At 43.3% G+C, this 14,121-nt stretch overlaps 2 protein-coding genes across 4 annotated transcripts; one reads left to right on the top strand and one right to left on the bottom strand.

Moving 5' to 3' along the window:
* The first annotated feature begins 8 nt into the window (after nucleotides 1–8).
* Nucleotides 9–8,704, top strand: tbc1d10c (TBC1 domain family, member 10C). 3 transcript variants are annotated; one of them, XM_079167965.1, is made up of 10 exons: nucleotides 9–106; nucleotides 473–613; nucleotides 2,405–2,504; nucleotides 2,881–2,988; nucleotides 3,266–3,372; nucleotides 3,643–3,757; nucleotides 4,014–4,079; nucleotides 4,316–4,505; nucleotides 5,119–5,276; nucleotides 5,822–8,704. In XM_079167965.1, the coding sequence occupies exons 2-10, from the start codon at nucleotides 477–479 to the stop codon at nucleotides 8,567–8,569; spliced, it is 3,729 nt and encodes a 1,242-aa protein (XP_079024091.1). In that variant the 5' UTR covers nucleotides 9–106; nucleotides 473–476; the 3' UTR covers nucleotides 8,570–8,704. The 3 variants fall into 3 exon arrangements, with proteins under 3 accessions (XP_079024091.1, XP_079024090.1, XP_079024092.1); XM_079167964.1 differs by lacking the exon at nucleotides 9–106 and having other exon boundaries at nucleotides 424–613; XM_079167966.1 differs by lacking the exons at nucleotides 9–106; nucleotides 473–613; nucleotides 2,405–2,504; ... (1 more) ...; nucleotides 3,266–3,372; nucleotides 3,643–3,757 and having other exon boundaries at nucleotides 3,777–4,079; nucleotides 4,299–4,505.
* rad9a (RAD9 checkpoint clamp component A) lies at nucleotides 8,700–13,690 on the bottom strand. Its single transcript, XM_079167967.1, has 12 exons — nucleotides 13,409–13,690; nucleotides 13,227–13,297; nucleotides 13,014–13,087; nucleotides 12,815–12,863; nucleotides 12,273–12,387; nucleotides 11,985–12,084; nucleotides 11,628–11,734; nucleotides 10,922–11,028; nucleotides 10,641–10,705; nucleotides 10,429–10,527; nucleotides 9,353–9,599; nucleotides 8,700–9,145 (listed from the first exon to the last, which is right to left on the bottom strand). The coding sequence occupies exons 1-12, from the start codon at nucleotides 13,440–13,442 to the stop codon at nucleotides 9,035–9,037; spliced, it is 1,179 nt and encodes a 392-aa protein (XP_079024093.1). The 5' UTR covers nucleotides 13,443–13,690; the 3' UTR covers nucleotides 8,700–9,034.
* Between the last annotated feature and the right edge of the window lie 431 nt (nucleotides 13,691–14,121).

The raw sequence follows: 14,121 nt of genomic DNA, 5'->3' as shown, positions 1-14,121 counted from the left end.
AGAGAGAGAGAGAGAGAGAGGGGAAGTTTGTCTTCCTCATCACTGGAGGATCTCACACTTTACCTCTTCAACAACCGAGTGATCAATCATGACGGAAATGTAAAAGGTAATTTTGTTTATTTAAGATATTTATCTGTCCTCTTGTTGTTTATGTTTGTTGATGGAGGGAAGAAAGCTGACTTTTACACTAATGCCAAAAAGAAAAACCGAGCCAGATTTCATAAGCGTGGCTTGTATTGAAGAGGGGTAGTAAAGCATGTACTTTTGAGATGTTATGAAACGTAGCACATTTTTTATTCAGAAATGTTTTTTTCTTACAATCACTAACAATAACATACTCCAGCCAGAGCAGTGTTTTTGGACGGGGTTAAAGGTATTCTTTGATATCGACTTTGTAAAGTCGCATCAGCGTCACATAACCATGATGATAGAGTCACATGCTGAATAATGAGAGCCTCCTCTCCTCTGTCAGTAAGATGTTGAGTCCAACGAGTCCAGCCCAGAAGAACCTCAGTGAAGAGGACAGCTCTGGATCCGATGCAGGGTCAGAGGTTGGTCAGGAACCTGAGACAGACCGCTTCGGCTTCATTCTGACAAATGGATCCACCGCTGGGTGAGCAGTTACACATGTGTGCTTGTGTATCTGTTACTATACGGTTATTGGGCTTGGCATTGTTATCAAAAGCAGGTTTGATAATATTAATACATTTTATTCGTATAGCACTTTAAAATATACTCAAAGGCATTTTACATGGTAAAAACAGAAACAATAAGAGCAATGACAATACAAACAAGAGAGACGACGTAATAGTAAGAAATAAAACAAAAACATAAATAGCCAGCATCTCAGGTTAAAAGCAGATTTAAATACATGAGTTTACAGGCTCTCTGTTTTAATTCTCTTTTTAAAATATCTTTAAACACTTTAAGCTTCAAAAAAAATTGTTCCCCTGAATGCTGAAAAATGATCCCGTTAGTACATTGCAGGTTAATTGAGTTGTAAGAGGCCGTGTGATGTACCCTGAAGCGATTTATCTCCAATGCTCTTATGAGACAGAACAGGATCTGCATCCAGGACACAGAGCCACGTGAATAAACTGCTCCGATTCATTAAATGTAGTCAAAAGACAGTAAACAGGTCGTATTAAGAAAGCTGCAGCTTCCAAAACATTTATTTGAGAATAAATGCAACAAGAGCAAAAATGTTTCTGGTAAAGAGTGAAAGAAGCCTGAAAGTAAAGTTTGAACTTCACAGTGAGCCTAAATGAGGAGACAGCCACATGAAATTTCATTAAACAAGTGCATAAAACCAACAGTTAAAGAGACAGTTCACCCCAAAATCAAAAAAACACATATTTTCCCTTTAGCCGCTATAATGGAATTTTTGCAGTTTCATGTAGGAGCTATGGTTAAAAGAAAATAGTTCCTACATGAAACTGCTCACAATGTCTGAGGATTATCTTGACATTGCTGTTGAGTTTTTCAAATGTATTTTTTGCCGCTTTGAGCCCCACAAAGCGAGTGAAATGTAGTCCTATTATATTGGAGAAAAGTCAGACATCTCTACAGCCGACATCTCCAAAACTAGGCAACTCAAACCAAAACAATCTACATTTATAAATAACACTACAAGAAAGAGGTCAAATGTGAATTTTTAATTTTGGGGTGAACTTTCCCTTTAAATATTTGTAATCTTCATAGGGTCATCTAATAAACTACTACTCTGTTCTTTAGAGGAATGACATCCGTGATGGTACTAAGTTGTGTATGCAAGGCTTCATTTTGTAGCAAGACAGAGACCCACTTGAAGTGCAAGGAGTCCTAAACTGCAGTCGTTAGACCTCAACCTTCGTGAACGTTTTGGGAGGAAGTGGAGGAAGTGGAGGAGCTGCCTGGACTTTAAAATTCTGTAGAAAGGTGTAAATTCCATGCCAGATAGAGTGCACACTAGATTTAAGTGTACATGAAAAATACTGCGCAAGTTCACTTTCAAATACCAGCGAACTCTTCCAGAATCAACTGACTTAACATTTAATCAACGGTGAAGCAAAGAGTTTGCCGATGGACCAGACGAAGCCATGTAACTTAAAGCATAAAGACCATTTGAACCAACTGCTACCTGCCGTCAGTACAGTTTCCCCATTGATAACATCCTGACCTGTTGCCATGGAGACATCACACCGCTACCGTGTGGTTTTCCTGTTTCCTGTCTTGTTTTGCGGAGCGCTGTCTCTCTGTAATGACAACACACAAGAGTGCACGCAGCAACTCTGCTCACGGACTTCAGAGGTCTCCAGCTCAATGAGCCTTAGTGCCGTACAGTCAACGGATGTGACAAGTCTCTCATTCTTGTATTGAATATTTAATGTTTGAAATACTTAACCCGTATGCTGTTTTATGTCAGGAGTGCGGGCCCACCGCCTGAGTTGGTCAGGCAGAGGGAGACCAAGTGGATAAATATCATTAGCCAATGGGATCGCATCTTGTTGAAGAAGACCAGTAAGGTGTGTCCCGTCTTAAGACACCTAACGTCATTAAATGTAGTGACAATGAACTCCTGAAGAATGATAGGCCTTTTCCACGAAAGACGTTTTGTCACTGCAGGAAGAAAAAAAAAACAGTCAACAATAAAATGGCTGATGGCTGAATTTAATTTAGGGTCCTGTTATTGTTCATGCTGGCTCACTGTCACACTGGGACGCTTATAGAATAGAACAGAGACATCTTTAATGATATAACACACCTGATCCTTTCCTGTTATGAGTCAAAATGTCTGCGTTGAAAAAGGCCTGTCTGCATTCACACAAACAACAATGAAATGTACTCATCGGTTTTCGATGCACTGAGCTGATCCTGTGTCTGTTACTGACGTCCCTTTAGGTGAAGGTGCAGTGTCAGAAAGGCATCCCAGCCTCACTCAGAGCTAAGTGCTGGCCTCTGCTGTGTGGCGCTACTGACAAGATGAAACTAAACGAAAACCTCTACCAGGCAAGAAAACTAAACACTCTCACTGTTGTAAATGCTGTCAAATCCGCAGTATGGTAGGATTCAACAATATATTGTTTTTGGCATCTGAAACATATAAGATAGTTGTTGGTTGCAGCACTAAGTGTGAATCAGGCTCATCATAGTGCAATATATGTATTAAGTATTTACTATTCATTCAGTAGATAATGGAAATCCATTCCCTTGTTACTTACCTTAAAAACAAATAGTCGAGTGTTTGTAAATGGTTGACTTAAACTATCTTTCGTCACCGTGTTAGTCTCTGGACTCGCAGCCCGCTCTGCAGAGCTGGGTGGATGTGATCGAGAGAGACCTGGACCGACAGTTCCCTTTCCATGAAATGTTCCTTTCTAAGGACGGACACGGGTAGGACACATTTCTACCTCCATTTGTTCCTGTTGACAAGCTGATAGCTACAGTCTGTCAGTTTCCTTAGTCTGTAATGTGCCTCAGCTGGTATCACTCCATCTTTATAGTCCTGCCAACTTTGTGTCTTTCTGTTGCAAAATAAAAGTTATTACAACTTGCCTACATTATCACTCCTGTAGATTTCACCGCTCTATTCAAAGACGATTTGCATCAGAATTATGTGCTTGTGGTCTGTGTGACTGAACACTGCGGTGTGTTTGTGTGTAGGCAGCGTGGTTTGTTCCGGGTGTTGAAAGCCTTCACTCAGTATCAACCGGAGGAGGGTTACTGCCAGGCTCAGGGGCCTGTGGCTGCAGTGCTGCTGATGAACATGCCTGCTGAGGTAGCAATCCATAACACCGTAAACCTTTCTGTCCAATAAACAAGCTGCAGACGTATCTCAAAAAAGCCTTGATTTCAGTGGAGAACAAAAGCCGGTTTCAGACACTGAATCAGTACCAGTTGTTGTTTCATCTATCTGTTAAAATACTGACATTCTGTCCCACAAAATACTGTGTATTCATAATTGTCCAAAACATAAAAGGGGCATCTGATGTTGACTTATTGTCATTTAATTTGCCATCATGTAACCTTGGCAGGAGGCCTTCTGGTGTCTGGTGCAGATTAGTGAGCAGTACCTGCCTGGATACTACAGCCCTCTGCTGGTGAGGACCTACACACATGTACACTTGCATATATAATGTACCTGACACTGAACCGATTCATATTATAGACAGAGAATGTACCTGTACTCCAGTAAATTGAATTTGAAAGCAGATTTTTGTTCATTTACTTCTTTCATTATCGGGAAAATCCTATTCTGTACCTGATTACTGTACTTCATTTGTAAAGAAACCTGAAAATGATCTTCTGAACTGTCTAAGCATGTGTACATCCGTAGGAGGGAGTCCTTTTTGATGCGGCCATGCTGAACTGGGTCTTGAAAAGGACGTGTCCAGCTGCACACAAACACCTGCTGCGCCACGGAGTGGAGCCCCTCATGTTCGCCACTGACTGGCTGATGTGTCTCTTCACACGTCACCTGCCCTTCAACACACTGCTCCGGGTCTGGGACCTCTTTTTCTGCTACGGTACGTCCTCCATATGGGCTGCTGTGGGTCATACAAACTTAATCATGTTGTGAAAGTAAATGTAATTTCTTCGATAGAATAACCTGTATCTCATATTATGTCGTATGGTATATTTCACCTGATTTAGAATGATATACGTATGCTCCACATGCTTCTTTAACTCACACATATAACAGCTGCCAGGATAGTTTGGTTTCCTCACACCCAACCTCGCAGAGCTAAACAAAAAGGCCATCGCACGCATTGTAGCCTCATTACAACAGGACGTCCCACACCCACTCAATCTTCACCTCATCCTTCTGCGCTACGGGTTGCAGGTACAGAGCACCGAGTTGCAGAAGGGCTCGCTTTGAGAAATGTCCCCTGGGGGACAAGAAAGTCTAGTTATGTTGCCTGTGGTTAAAAATACTCTAGTACTTCTATATAGCCGTAGTAATTTATGTCTAAAAATACACAACCTTGCAAAACATGAGGAACTTAACTTTTGTACACAGAGTGATTTGTAGAAAAAAGGATTTCCTCAGAAACCATTTACAGCATATGATGTCATTAATGTGTCACGGTCCTATTTCTGTCTCCCTGCCCACTCCTACCTCTCCTCTCCTCTCCTCAGGGGGGCGGGTGCTGCTCCAGGTGGCCGCGGTGCTGGTGCGTCGGGTGCTGGGCCGGGCCGAGCAGAGGAAACAGTGTCAGGGCCAGATGGAGACTCTGGAGAGGCTGAGGGGCGTCAGGGAGCAGGTCCAAGAGGAAGACGACACTTTCATAGCAGAGGTTAGAATCAAACACAAGGGTGGTGTTACCAGTTAGACTAAGAGCTTTCCTTAATAACTAAATAAATTCAACTGCTTTTTAGCCCAGTAGTTTGACAAAACAAACTTTTCTGAAGCTTTTAATAAGCACCACATAGAAATTCAATGAAACACTTTAATGAATAAGGGGAGAAACATAACAAATAGATGCTTCTCTACAGCTGGGAGGCATTTTCCTGGCATCTTCTGTGTCACCTTTGAGGGAAGCATCATCGCTAATCAATACGAAGTTATTGTCTGTAACCTTTGTCCTATAATGAAACATTTCTATCCTGTTCCGGGATGACTGTGCACAAGATGTCACTGAGTCATTTAATGAGGATTAAAATGGTGTGAATCACATGTTATGGGCTTTGCAGTAACCTGATTTCAACACAAATGGAGAATTTGGCTCCGATGTGTTAGATAGCTCTCTCTCACCACTATGCTCAAATCACAAAATTACTTAAAATTCTGAAAAATTACAATAAAACAAAAGTGAGACCAGTGTCTTTCTTCCTTCCTCAGGTGTGCTCGGTGCAGCTGTCAGCCAAAGACCTGGAGAAGCAGACGGAGAAGGAGTTAGAAAAGTGGAGGAAAGACAGACCATCATCAGCCTTTGACCCCAGAGGTCGCTGCCATGGATATCAGATGGCGTGGACGAGGGCACGACAGAACGAGGAAGAGCGGGACAGGAAGGAGAGAGAGAAAGGAAACCTGTCCGTCCCTCTTGCTCGCTCGGCGTCCACTCTCTCGCTGTCTCCATCCCTCCTTCACAAGCGGTGGAGGAAAGGGGGAAAGGCGAATACACGCGAATGGGAGGGCGGAGGCGGCAGAGTTGTGAGGCATGTCTCAATGGGAGCAAAGGAGGACTGGAGGAGCTGGACTGAGTTCAATTTTAAGAAGGTGCAGCGCGTTCAGGAAGAGGAGGACGTAGTTTTAGAGGACCATAAAAAACAGAGTGAGCTGAAACTGGCAGAAGGAACTGAACAGAAAGAAGTTTTAGAAGAACCTAAAACGATGGAAATCCAAAACATGCCAACAGAGCGCGTAGAAGAAACGGTCATCGTAGAAGAACAGATGGAACAAGTGGAAACACGAATCACTGAAAAGGAGGAAAGCCAACTCATCAAGACAGAGGAGAGCAAAGTGCTTTCAGAACAGAAGGAAGAAACACATGTGGAGACACATCAAACCGAAGGTCCAACCAAAGATCAGAGTGTTGAACTCAAACAGGGAGACGAGCCGGACTCCAGCAGACAGACACACGTCCTGGAACAGCAGAGTCACAAAGTCAAGCACCTAGAAATTCAAGGGAAAGACTCAAATACAGAGACAGAAAACCAAGTGGCAGAAAGCGAACATACAGATGCTGTGGGGGGAAATCAGACTGATGCTGATGCAGATAAAAACACGGAGGTGGAGACGCAGGAAAGTGTATACCCGAGTGAGGAAGAGATGATTCAGGCCGACATGAAACCAGAGGAGAGCACAGAAACTGAAAATGTGCAACAGACGCAGATGGACACAGTCACAACTGGGACAAGCCCAGGCTCAGAGACAGACAGTAAAGTCAAAGCTCCCACTATCAAAGATCCTGCAATAGAGACAGAGACGCAACAGCAACAGCAAGAAGTGATCACAGAGACAGACAGAAGCTCACGGGGAGATGCATTGGAAGAAAAATGCCACAGCAGTGAGTCATTAGCAGAAACAGACACGAAAGAAGAGTCCCACACCCAAACACATGCAGAAACTAACGAACTGGCACAGACTCAAGAAAAGCTAGTGGAAAATGCAGCCACGCAGGAATCAGAGACTGAAAGAGTACAAATGGATTCAGAACAACACACAGACTCAAAGACAGAAGCAGAAACATTAATACTGTGTTCAGCTCAATGCGTTCAACCAGAGGAAGGCACTGACTTAATGGCTGAGACAGAGACTGAAGCAGAAATACCGGCTGCAAGCGACATAGTGACGGAGTCAAGTGCTGCTTTTGACAAAGAGTGTGATGCGGTAGCATCTGAACCTACACGGGAGGAAGAAGAAAGAAGTTTGGATGAACACTCAGAGGCACAAGCAGAGGAAACACCAACAGAAAGTACTAACTCGATAGCACCTCCACACGAGGAGGAGACGGACGTAACACAGGCAGAAGCAAGGACTCTCACAGCCGCCGGGCCTGATGGGAAGACTAGTTCAGTAGAAACCAGCACCTCTGAGGAACCTGCACCTGAACAACCATCCAGCCAGCTCACTGTCGGTGCCGTGGAGGAGGAAGAAAGCACCAAAACTGTTCAAGAAAACACTGTAGGAGAGGACGACGTCTCCATTTCTACTGAACCAACAGACTCTCCAAATACTGACAGAAACCCAGAAGCCCAAGACAAAGACTCTCACCTCGTGAGGGACCAGGCTGAGCCGGTTCACAGCGGCCTGCCACAAGCCCCCGGGCATCGCAGCAGCAGGTCCTCCGGGGATTTCTGCGTCCGCAAGTCATCCAACCCCCGTGGGTCCAGGTTGGCACGTCGGCTCTCTGAAGATCTCTTCATCATGTCAGAGAAAACTAACCAATCACAGTCTACTAAACCCAGTCAATTACGGTCCAATCCTGGAGCAGTAAACCCAACCCACACTCCTTCTGACGGGACTTCAGAAGTCTCCTCGTCTCCGTCTGCAGATGTGACTCCAGCTGTTCAGCCGGAGCAGCCGCCGCCTGACCCCCCTAAACGCTTCGGTCTCTTCCGCAGACTGAGAGGAGAGCAGCCCAAAAAAGCATCCAAAATTCAAATCCCCAAAATCTTGATTCAGGACTTCAGTGATGGAACAGGGACGGGGAAACCGGTTGAGGAAGAGGGGGAAGAGCAACTGAGCTCCAGGGAAAGGAGGAGGAGGCGGAGGGACCGAGAGAGGAGGGAGAAAGAGGAGGAGAGGTTGAAAAAGAAGAGAGAGAAGGAGCTGGGGAAGGAGAAAGAGGAGGAGAGGTTGAAAAAGAAGAGAGAGAAGGAGCTGGGGAAGGAGAAAGAGGAGGAGAGTTTGAAAAAGAAGAGAGAGAAGGAGCTGGGGAAGGAGAAAGAGGAGGAGAGGTTGAAAAAGAAGAGAGAGAAGGAGCTGGGGAAGGAGAAAGAACGAGAGAGGAGGAAACCACAGACGAGGGGGAAGAGTTTCCAGGTCCAAAGAGAGAAAGGGAGCGGTGATGTGACTCAACCTGCAAAGACTGGATCACAGACACTGAGATGTTCTTCTTCCTCTTATGCTCAATCTTACTTTTGACAAAACAAATCTGTGTTATCTGTGTTTTACTGAGTGCTTCAGTCTTTCTGTCGTGCGGAGGTTCTTCATCATAAATCTTCATCATACTTGAACTTTTTGACATGTAAATAAATCATAAATAATGTTTACATAATTTGAAAAATATGTTTCTTTTATTTAGAGGAGCCTTTTTTTGTTGCACCTAGATCACAAACTTTAAACAAAAATAAACAGGAAGTGCGTCAAGTCCAGTTTCACATAATCCCATATTTTCAAGTCCACCAATAACATTATAGTCAGATAAAACATTGGAATATCCTTTTCTGTACTGTCTTTGCATATCTTTGCCCATGTAAAAAGAAAAAATCCCCGTACAGCAGCTGTACATGCTGGTAAAGATGGGACATGAGGGTTCAAGGTGTCTGCAGGCGGCATGTGTGTAAATGAAAAGGTTCATCTGATGGAACAGTCCACTGTCGCTCTGCGTCACTGTACGTCCTCCTCACTGTCACTGGCCAACACTTCCTGACTTGTCACCGGTTGAGTGGTCATCTGAGAGGACGGGGGAAGCACCGATCCGAAGAACAAGGAACAGAACTGTGAGAGGAAAAGCAGAGAAGAAAAGATGAAGTCATTTCTGCAAGTTATATCCAGCCAACTGTTACCTAAAGCCGAGTCCTGACGCAGATTTTCAAGTCGGCAGTATTTTGCCTCAGCTCCATTTGTTCTATATTAATCTAGCAGCTTTTTTACATTTTGAGCCTTTTAATTAGTTCATTCATGAATGTGAACACTACACCATACCTTCTTATTAGGTGGTCTGCCTGAATCGGCTGTTTCATCATCTTCCTCCTCCTCCTCACTGTGTAGCCTTGTCCTGTGATTGGCTGCAGCACTCTGTTTCGAACATGTAGAATCAGCTGACGGGGGTGTGGGCGGACCTGTGGCAGAGGGACCTGGTGCAACACTGGTGTCCATTGCGATAAGGTAGCAGTCCATGTCGTCATTCATGAAGTCATCAGGAGGGGGCGGCGGCGGCGGCGTGCACGCTCTGAGGAGACGAGACAGGAAGTGATATATGAATGTCACTGAGAATATCCACTAATCTTGTTCCTGCTTCATGAAGATGAAGGTTTCACTGCTCATCCAAACGGCTTCTTCAGTCAAAATATCAGGCAGGAAATCTTTAGCATTTATCGTGCGGAGAAGTGACACCGACTAGTGGACGAAGACACAAATACAGACAGACAGTCTTCTGTAAGGGATGTCCCTATTATCTAGAATAAGCTGGCTAGCAAGCTGGAGGAAAATTGTGTTTTATGACAGAGATCACAGGTGATTCAAAAGAAGCTTTAAAAATGTGGAAGAAATCCGAACTAAGAAACGCCAATAATCCCAATCCGAGTACAAGTGAAGACTGCGAAGTGTTGAAAATTCCCTCACTCGAGTCCAATGTAACACACGCACATTTCATTTATGATGTCTGTACATTGTGAGATTTCATCACTTTTTATACATTTTCAACTGGACTAAATTGCTGTTTGTGTCGAATCAATGAGACTCAACAACCAAACTTTAATTAGACTGCGCCACAGTCCAAATGTTCTACAGCTGGACTGATGTGTTGGCAAGAACATCTGCATCTTGTAGTCAGCTGACTATTCCACTCAGAAGATGCCAAAAACAAGCCGACTTCCACGAATGTCGAAGATTGTTGAATTTCCTGCCCCTCATTAGAACTGAAGAAACCATTTGTATTAATGGAAAAGCAGTTTTATTTTAACTTTGCATAACAATGCCCCCCCCCCCCCCCCCCCCCCACACACACACACACACACACACACATCATTTTATGCATTCAGTTTCTCTTTGAACTTTACCGTCTAGCGTTGCTTTTACGGTGGTTGGAGTCATCAGAAAGTGTGGCCAGCACAAAGTTCCCCTCCAGCACACTGTCCGTTACTGAAAGCACTACAGGGCTGACATACACACCAAACACACACACACACACACACACACACACACTGTTAACGTCAGTACATCAAAGTTACACAAGTGACTAACTAGCATATGTCTGTGAGAGCATGTTTACCTGCCCGGGTCATCAAAGTACATAGAAATAGGGAGACCGGTAGCCTCTGCAAACACTAACAAACCCTGGAGGAGAGAAGACAAAAACGTTCATCACTTCGAGGAGACTTTCTTTTTTGTTTTTAAATGATCAACCACAGCATATTTTTAACTGACTGCCCTCAGTGTCATTCCCCTCACTGGACTGCTCTCCTTCTAGTCAATTTCATGATTTTCGCCTTCCAGACTAATCCTTCTCTTCTGTAGCTCAATCACCCCCCTCCCTTCACCCCTTTGTCTCACCCGTAACTCCTTCAGACAAAATGTGACGCTGTTGTGAGCTCGGACAGCAAAATGGTCAAACTCGTCTGAAGCCAGACACAGCTCTGTCAGCATGGCCTTAGCCCGGTCTGAGAGGGAGACAGGGGAGCAAGAGAAGCAGAAAGAAACGTCAGAGGGAATGGAGGACGGAAGCAGAAACACAATAACTTGTTTGTTAATAAACTAATAAATATTCTTTTATATTATATTGCTGTTAACAAGCACAGTAGAGAAGACTACACAGTGCAGTTCTGCTGTTCTGTCTTCCTACCACACAAGGGCACCACTGGCTTCAAATACATCCTTTTCCCTCTTTTTGCATTATTTCTCCATGTCATTAACATAATAATTCATATAATTTAGTATAATATAATATATTTTTTTGTAATACAAAGCTCTGTTAAAAATAAAATGACTCTTTGGGGCCGTGGGATTAGTAATTAACTAATTAAATACACTCAATATATGTTTATTTTTATTATGGAATTCCTGGTTTACTGCTGTATTGACTCAATACACCATTTGAAATGTATGAATAAAAAACAACCCTGGATGTTAGTACTGTAAGTTCTGTCACACTAAAATTATGATCTTTATTCTAAATTACTTGAATATCTGATGTAAGGTTAGTACGATTTGCATAAATAAAAGTGTGTAAAACACAGTTCATAACTTCTTGGTGAGTCACCTGCTTCTTCCTCCACATGGTTCTTGACCCACATCCGGTCATCGCTCACTGACACCGTCACTTCTTCCAGAGACGGAGGGAAGTGAACGACTGTGTCCACCAGCAGCCTGAGATCAAGGGAAGACAAGAAGTGAGATGTGAGTGACTAACGACATACATTTCCTTTATTTGGAAATAGTATTTATTAATTCAACCAACAAACTGTAGTCTAATAGTGTCTGTATCAGCTTCCAAATCCCACATTTCTCAAACATCAATAAAACAATCGGCAAACAACAAAGAGTTCAAGTCAGCAAGAGAAAGAAAGATCAGATCTCTATTATCTTTGGAAGAAAAATGTAGAAAGGTTTCACACACCTGGGATGTGATCTGAATACATTAGCATAGCTGTCTTTATCGAACACGGCCTGTAAGCTTTCGCTGTCCTGGAAAGACAGGTTATGCGTCTTCGTGAGGCCTGCAGAGAAAATACCAACACGAACGCTTTGAGTACACAAGCACGTAGAATACAATGCACGGCGTGAATGACGTGCTTAAATGACTCAAATGTGTGTCAGTATAAATTAGACGTAATCCTTTTTTTAAAAATCATCCACGTTAAGCACCGTGAATCCTCTGAGCAAGCAGGAAGTGAAGCACAGGTACCGTGTTTGCAGTGCAGGGTGAAGGTGAGGCGGTTTTTCTGCTCGTCCAGCTCGATGTGACACTTCTCCACCGTCTTCTCCAGAGTCGCTACAGATCTGAATACGGCCTGCACACTCTGACTCACACATAGAGGAACATACGAAGGGGGAGAAATAAATATAAAAGACCAGGACTTTGTGAATGTGCACTGAATTATTCTGGTAATAACACAATTAAGCTAATACTCTACACTGATGCTGACATGACGGACACATTTAAGGATATTTTTACACTTGCACAGCATTCTTTACGTGTGACAATACAACTGCTTGGTGACACATGCCATGTACAACTGTTAAAGAAGGAAGCACCGCGGTCATGCAACATTTTGCACAAAGATTACAAGGGCGTACCACAGTAGCAACACGACAGGAAAGGGCCATTGAAATTGAGTACAGAAACGATTGATGATTACAGTCCATGTCAATGTGTTGTACGTGACACATAATCTGTATAAATAACTTTATTAAAGATCCATAGCTCATCCCTTTCTCTCACCACACCTTTATTGCAATCTTGCAGCGGAAGGTGTGCCCACCGGGGATGGTGTACCTGCACAAAAAATGGGAGGGGAAGTTGGAGTTAAGCTACTATTATAAATGACACACACAAATGTGATCTTCAGTGACTCACTCACTCTCTGACACACACACACACACATCACATCACAGTGCCATTCAAACACAGGCACACAGTCTGCACCTGCTGAAGAAGAGTGGTGCGAACAGGAAGCAAGCATATGCCGACCGAGAGGAGTTCACAGACCGCAGGGCCAGCTACAAGACAGAGTGAGAGAAAAAAAACCAATAATCAGCACCATACATTGACGCAATGTTCGCACCAACAGGAAGCAACAAGACTATATGCATGGCAGGAGGAAGTGTCGGTGTACATGACAGTATCAGAGCAGCTCACCCCATCTTCCTGAGGCTCCACATAGAGCTCATCACCGATCCTGGACAGAGAATGGATGGCTTTGGCCAGCACTGGACGGTACATACACACACACATATACACAACATCATTAATAGCTTACTGTTGTTGTGTATTTATTGTGTAGTTAAAGACAGGTTTGAAAAGGCAGGACATGTTTCTACCTTTCACGTTTCCTCCCGTCACGACGCAGTCCATCTCAATAAACTAACGTTAGAGTTAGATAAAGTAACAGTTACTACTTTAGCAAAGTGTGCTAAAAGTTAGCCGGAACTAGCAGTTAAACATCTCCAATAACTGAATCAGTGGGGTTTTAATAGTTTGCACAACGAGCAAGAATCCTCCTGTTACCGAAAACATATTCCGGTTAGTTATAGCTCACCTCTTACGTTTTATTTTCAACAGCGGTTCGACTAAGCAGCATTGTGCACCGATCTTTGCGTTGTTTACGCCGCCATTACCCGCTTCCTCACTGATGACCAATCAGAGAGGCTGAAAGTCAAAGAGGCGTCGTTTGAACAAGCGCATGCGCAGTGTGTTTCTAAATTGACATTTTTAAAGCGGCATGTTTTTCGGTTACATGTGGTTTGATATTTACAATCCGATTCAGATACTGTAAGCTACTTTCACCTCCATTTCATTTATCTGACAGCCGTACAAGTTACTGTGCAGATTTTAAATACTAAACATATGATAATTTAAAAAATATACGATGAATTTGTATACTTTAAATTGGCTACACCTCCATCAAAATACTGCTTCCACATGAATTAAACAGCATTGATAATTCAGTAATATAATATTAATATACAATAATATAACAATCTGATAGAGGACATTATGGATGAGTGCTTTTACATTTTTTACTTACTAGTTC

The sequence above is a fragment of the Pholis gunnellus genome, assembly GCF_910591455.1.
Source record: "Pholis gunnellus genome assembly, chromosome: 10".
Lineage (NCBI taxonomy): Eukaryota > Metazoa > Chordata > Actinopteri > Perciformes > Pholidae > Pholis > Pholis gunnellus.
This window is presented reverse-complemented; position numbering and strand designations above follow the sequence as displayed.

Excerpts from the sequence above, each read along its gene's own strand:
- rad9a (XM_079167967.1), bottom strand. The coding sequence starts at position 13,442 with ATGGACTGCGTCGTGACGGGAGGAAACGTGAAAG. Across the intron at positions 10,706-10,921 it reads TTTGTCTGAAGGAGTTACGG|GGTTTGTTAGTGTTTGCAGA; the intron begins GTGAGACAAAGG and ends TCTCTCCTCCAG. Across the intron at positions 9,146-9,352 it reads GCAGACCACCTAATAAGAAG|TTCTGTTCCTTGTTCTTCGG; the intron begins GTATGGTGTAGT and ends TTCCTCTCACAG.
- tbc1d10c (XM_079167964.1), top strand. The coding sequence starts at position 438 with ATGCTGAATAATGAGAGCCTCCTCTCCTCTGTCAGTAAGATGTTGAGT. Across the intron at positions 2,505-2,880 it reads TGTTGAAGAAGACCAGTAAG|GTGAAGGTGCAGTGTCAGAA; the intron begins GTGTGTCCCGTC and ends ACGTCCCTTTAG. Across the intron at positions 4,080-4,315 it reads GATACTACAGCCCTCTGCTG|GAGGGAGTCCTTTTTGATGC; the intron begins GTGAGGACCTAC and ends GTACATCCGTAG.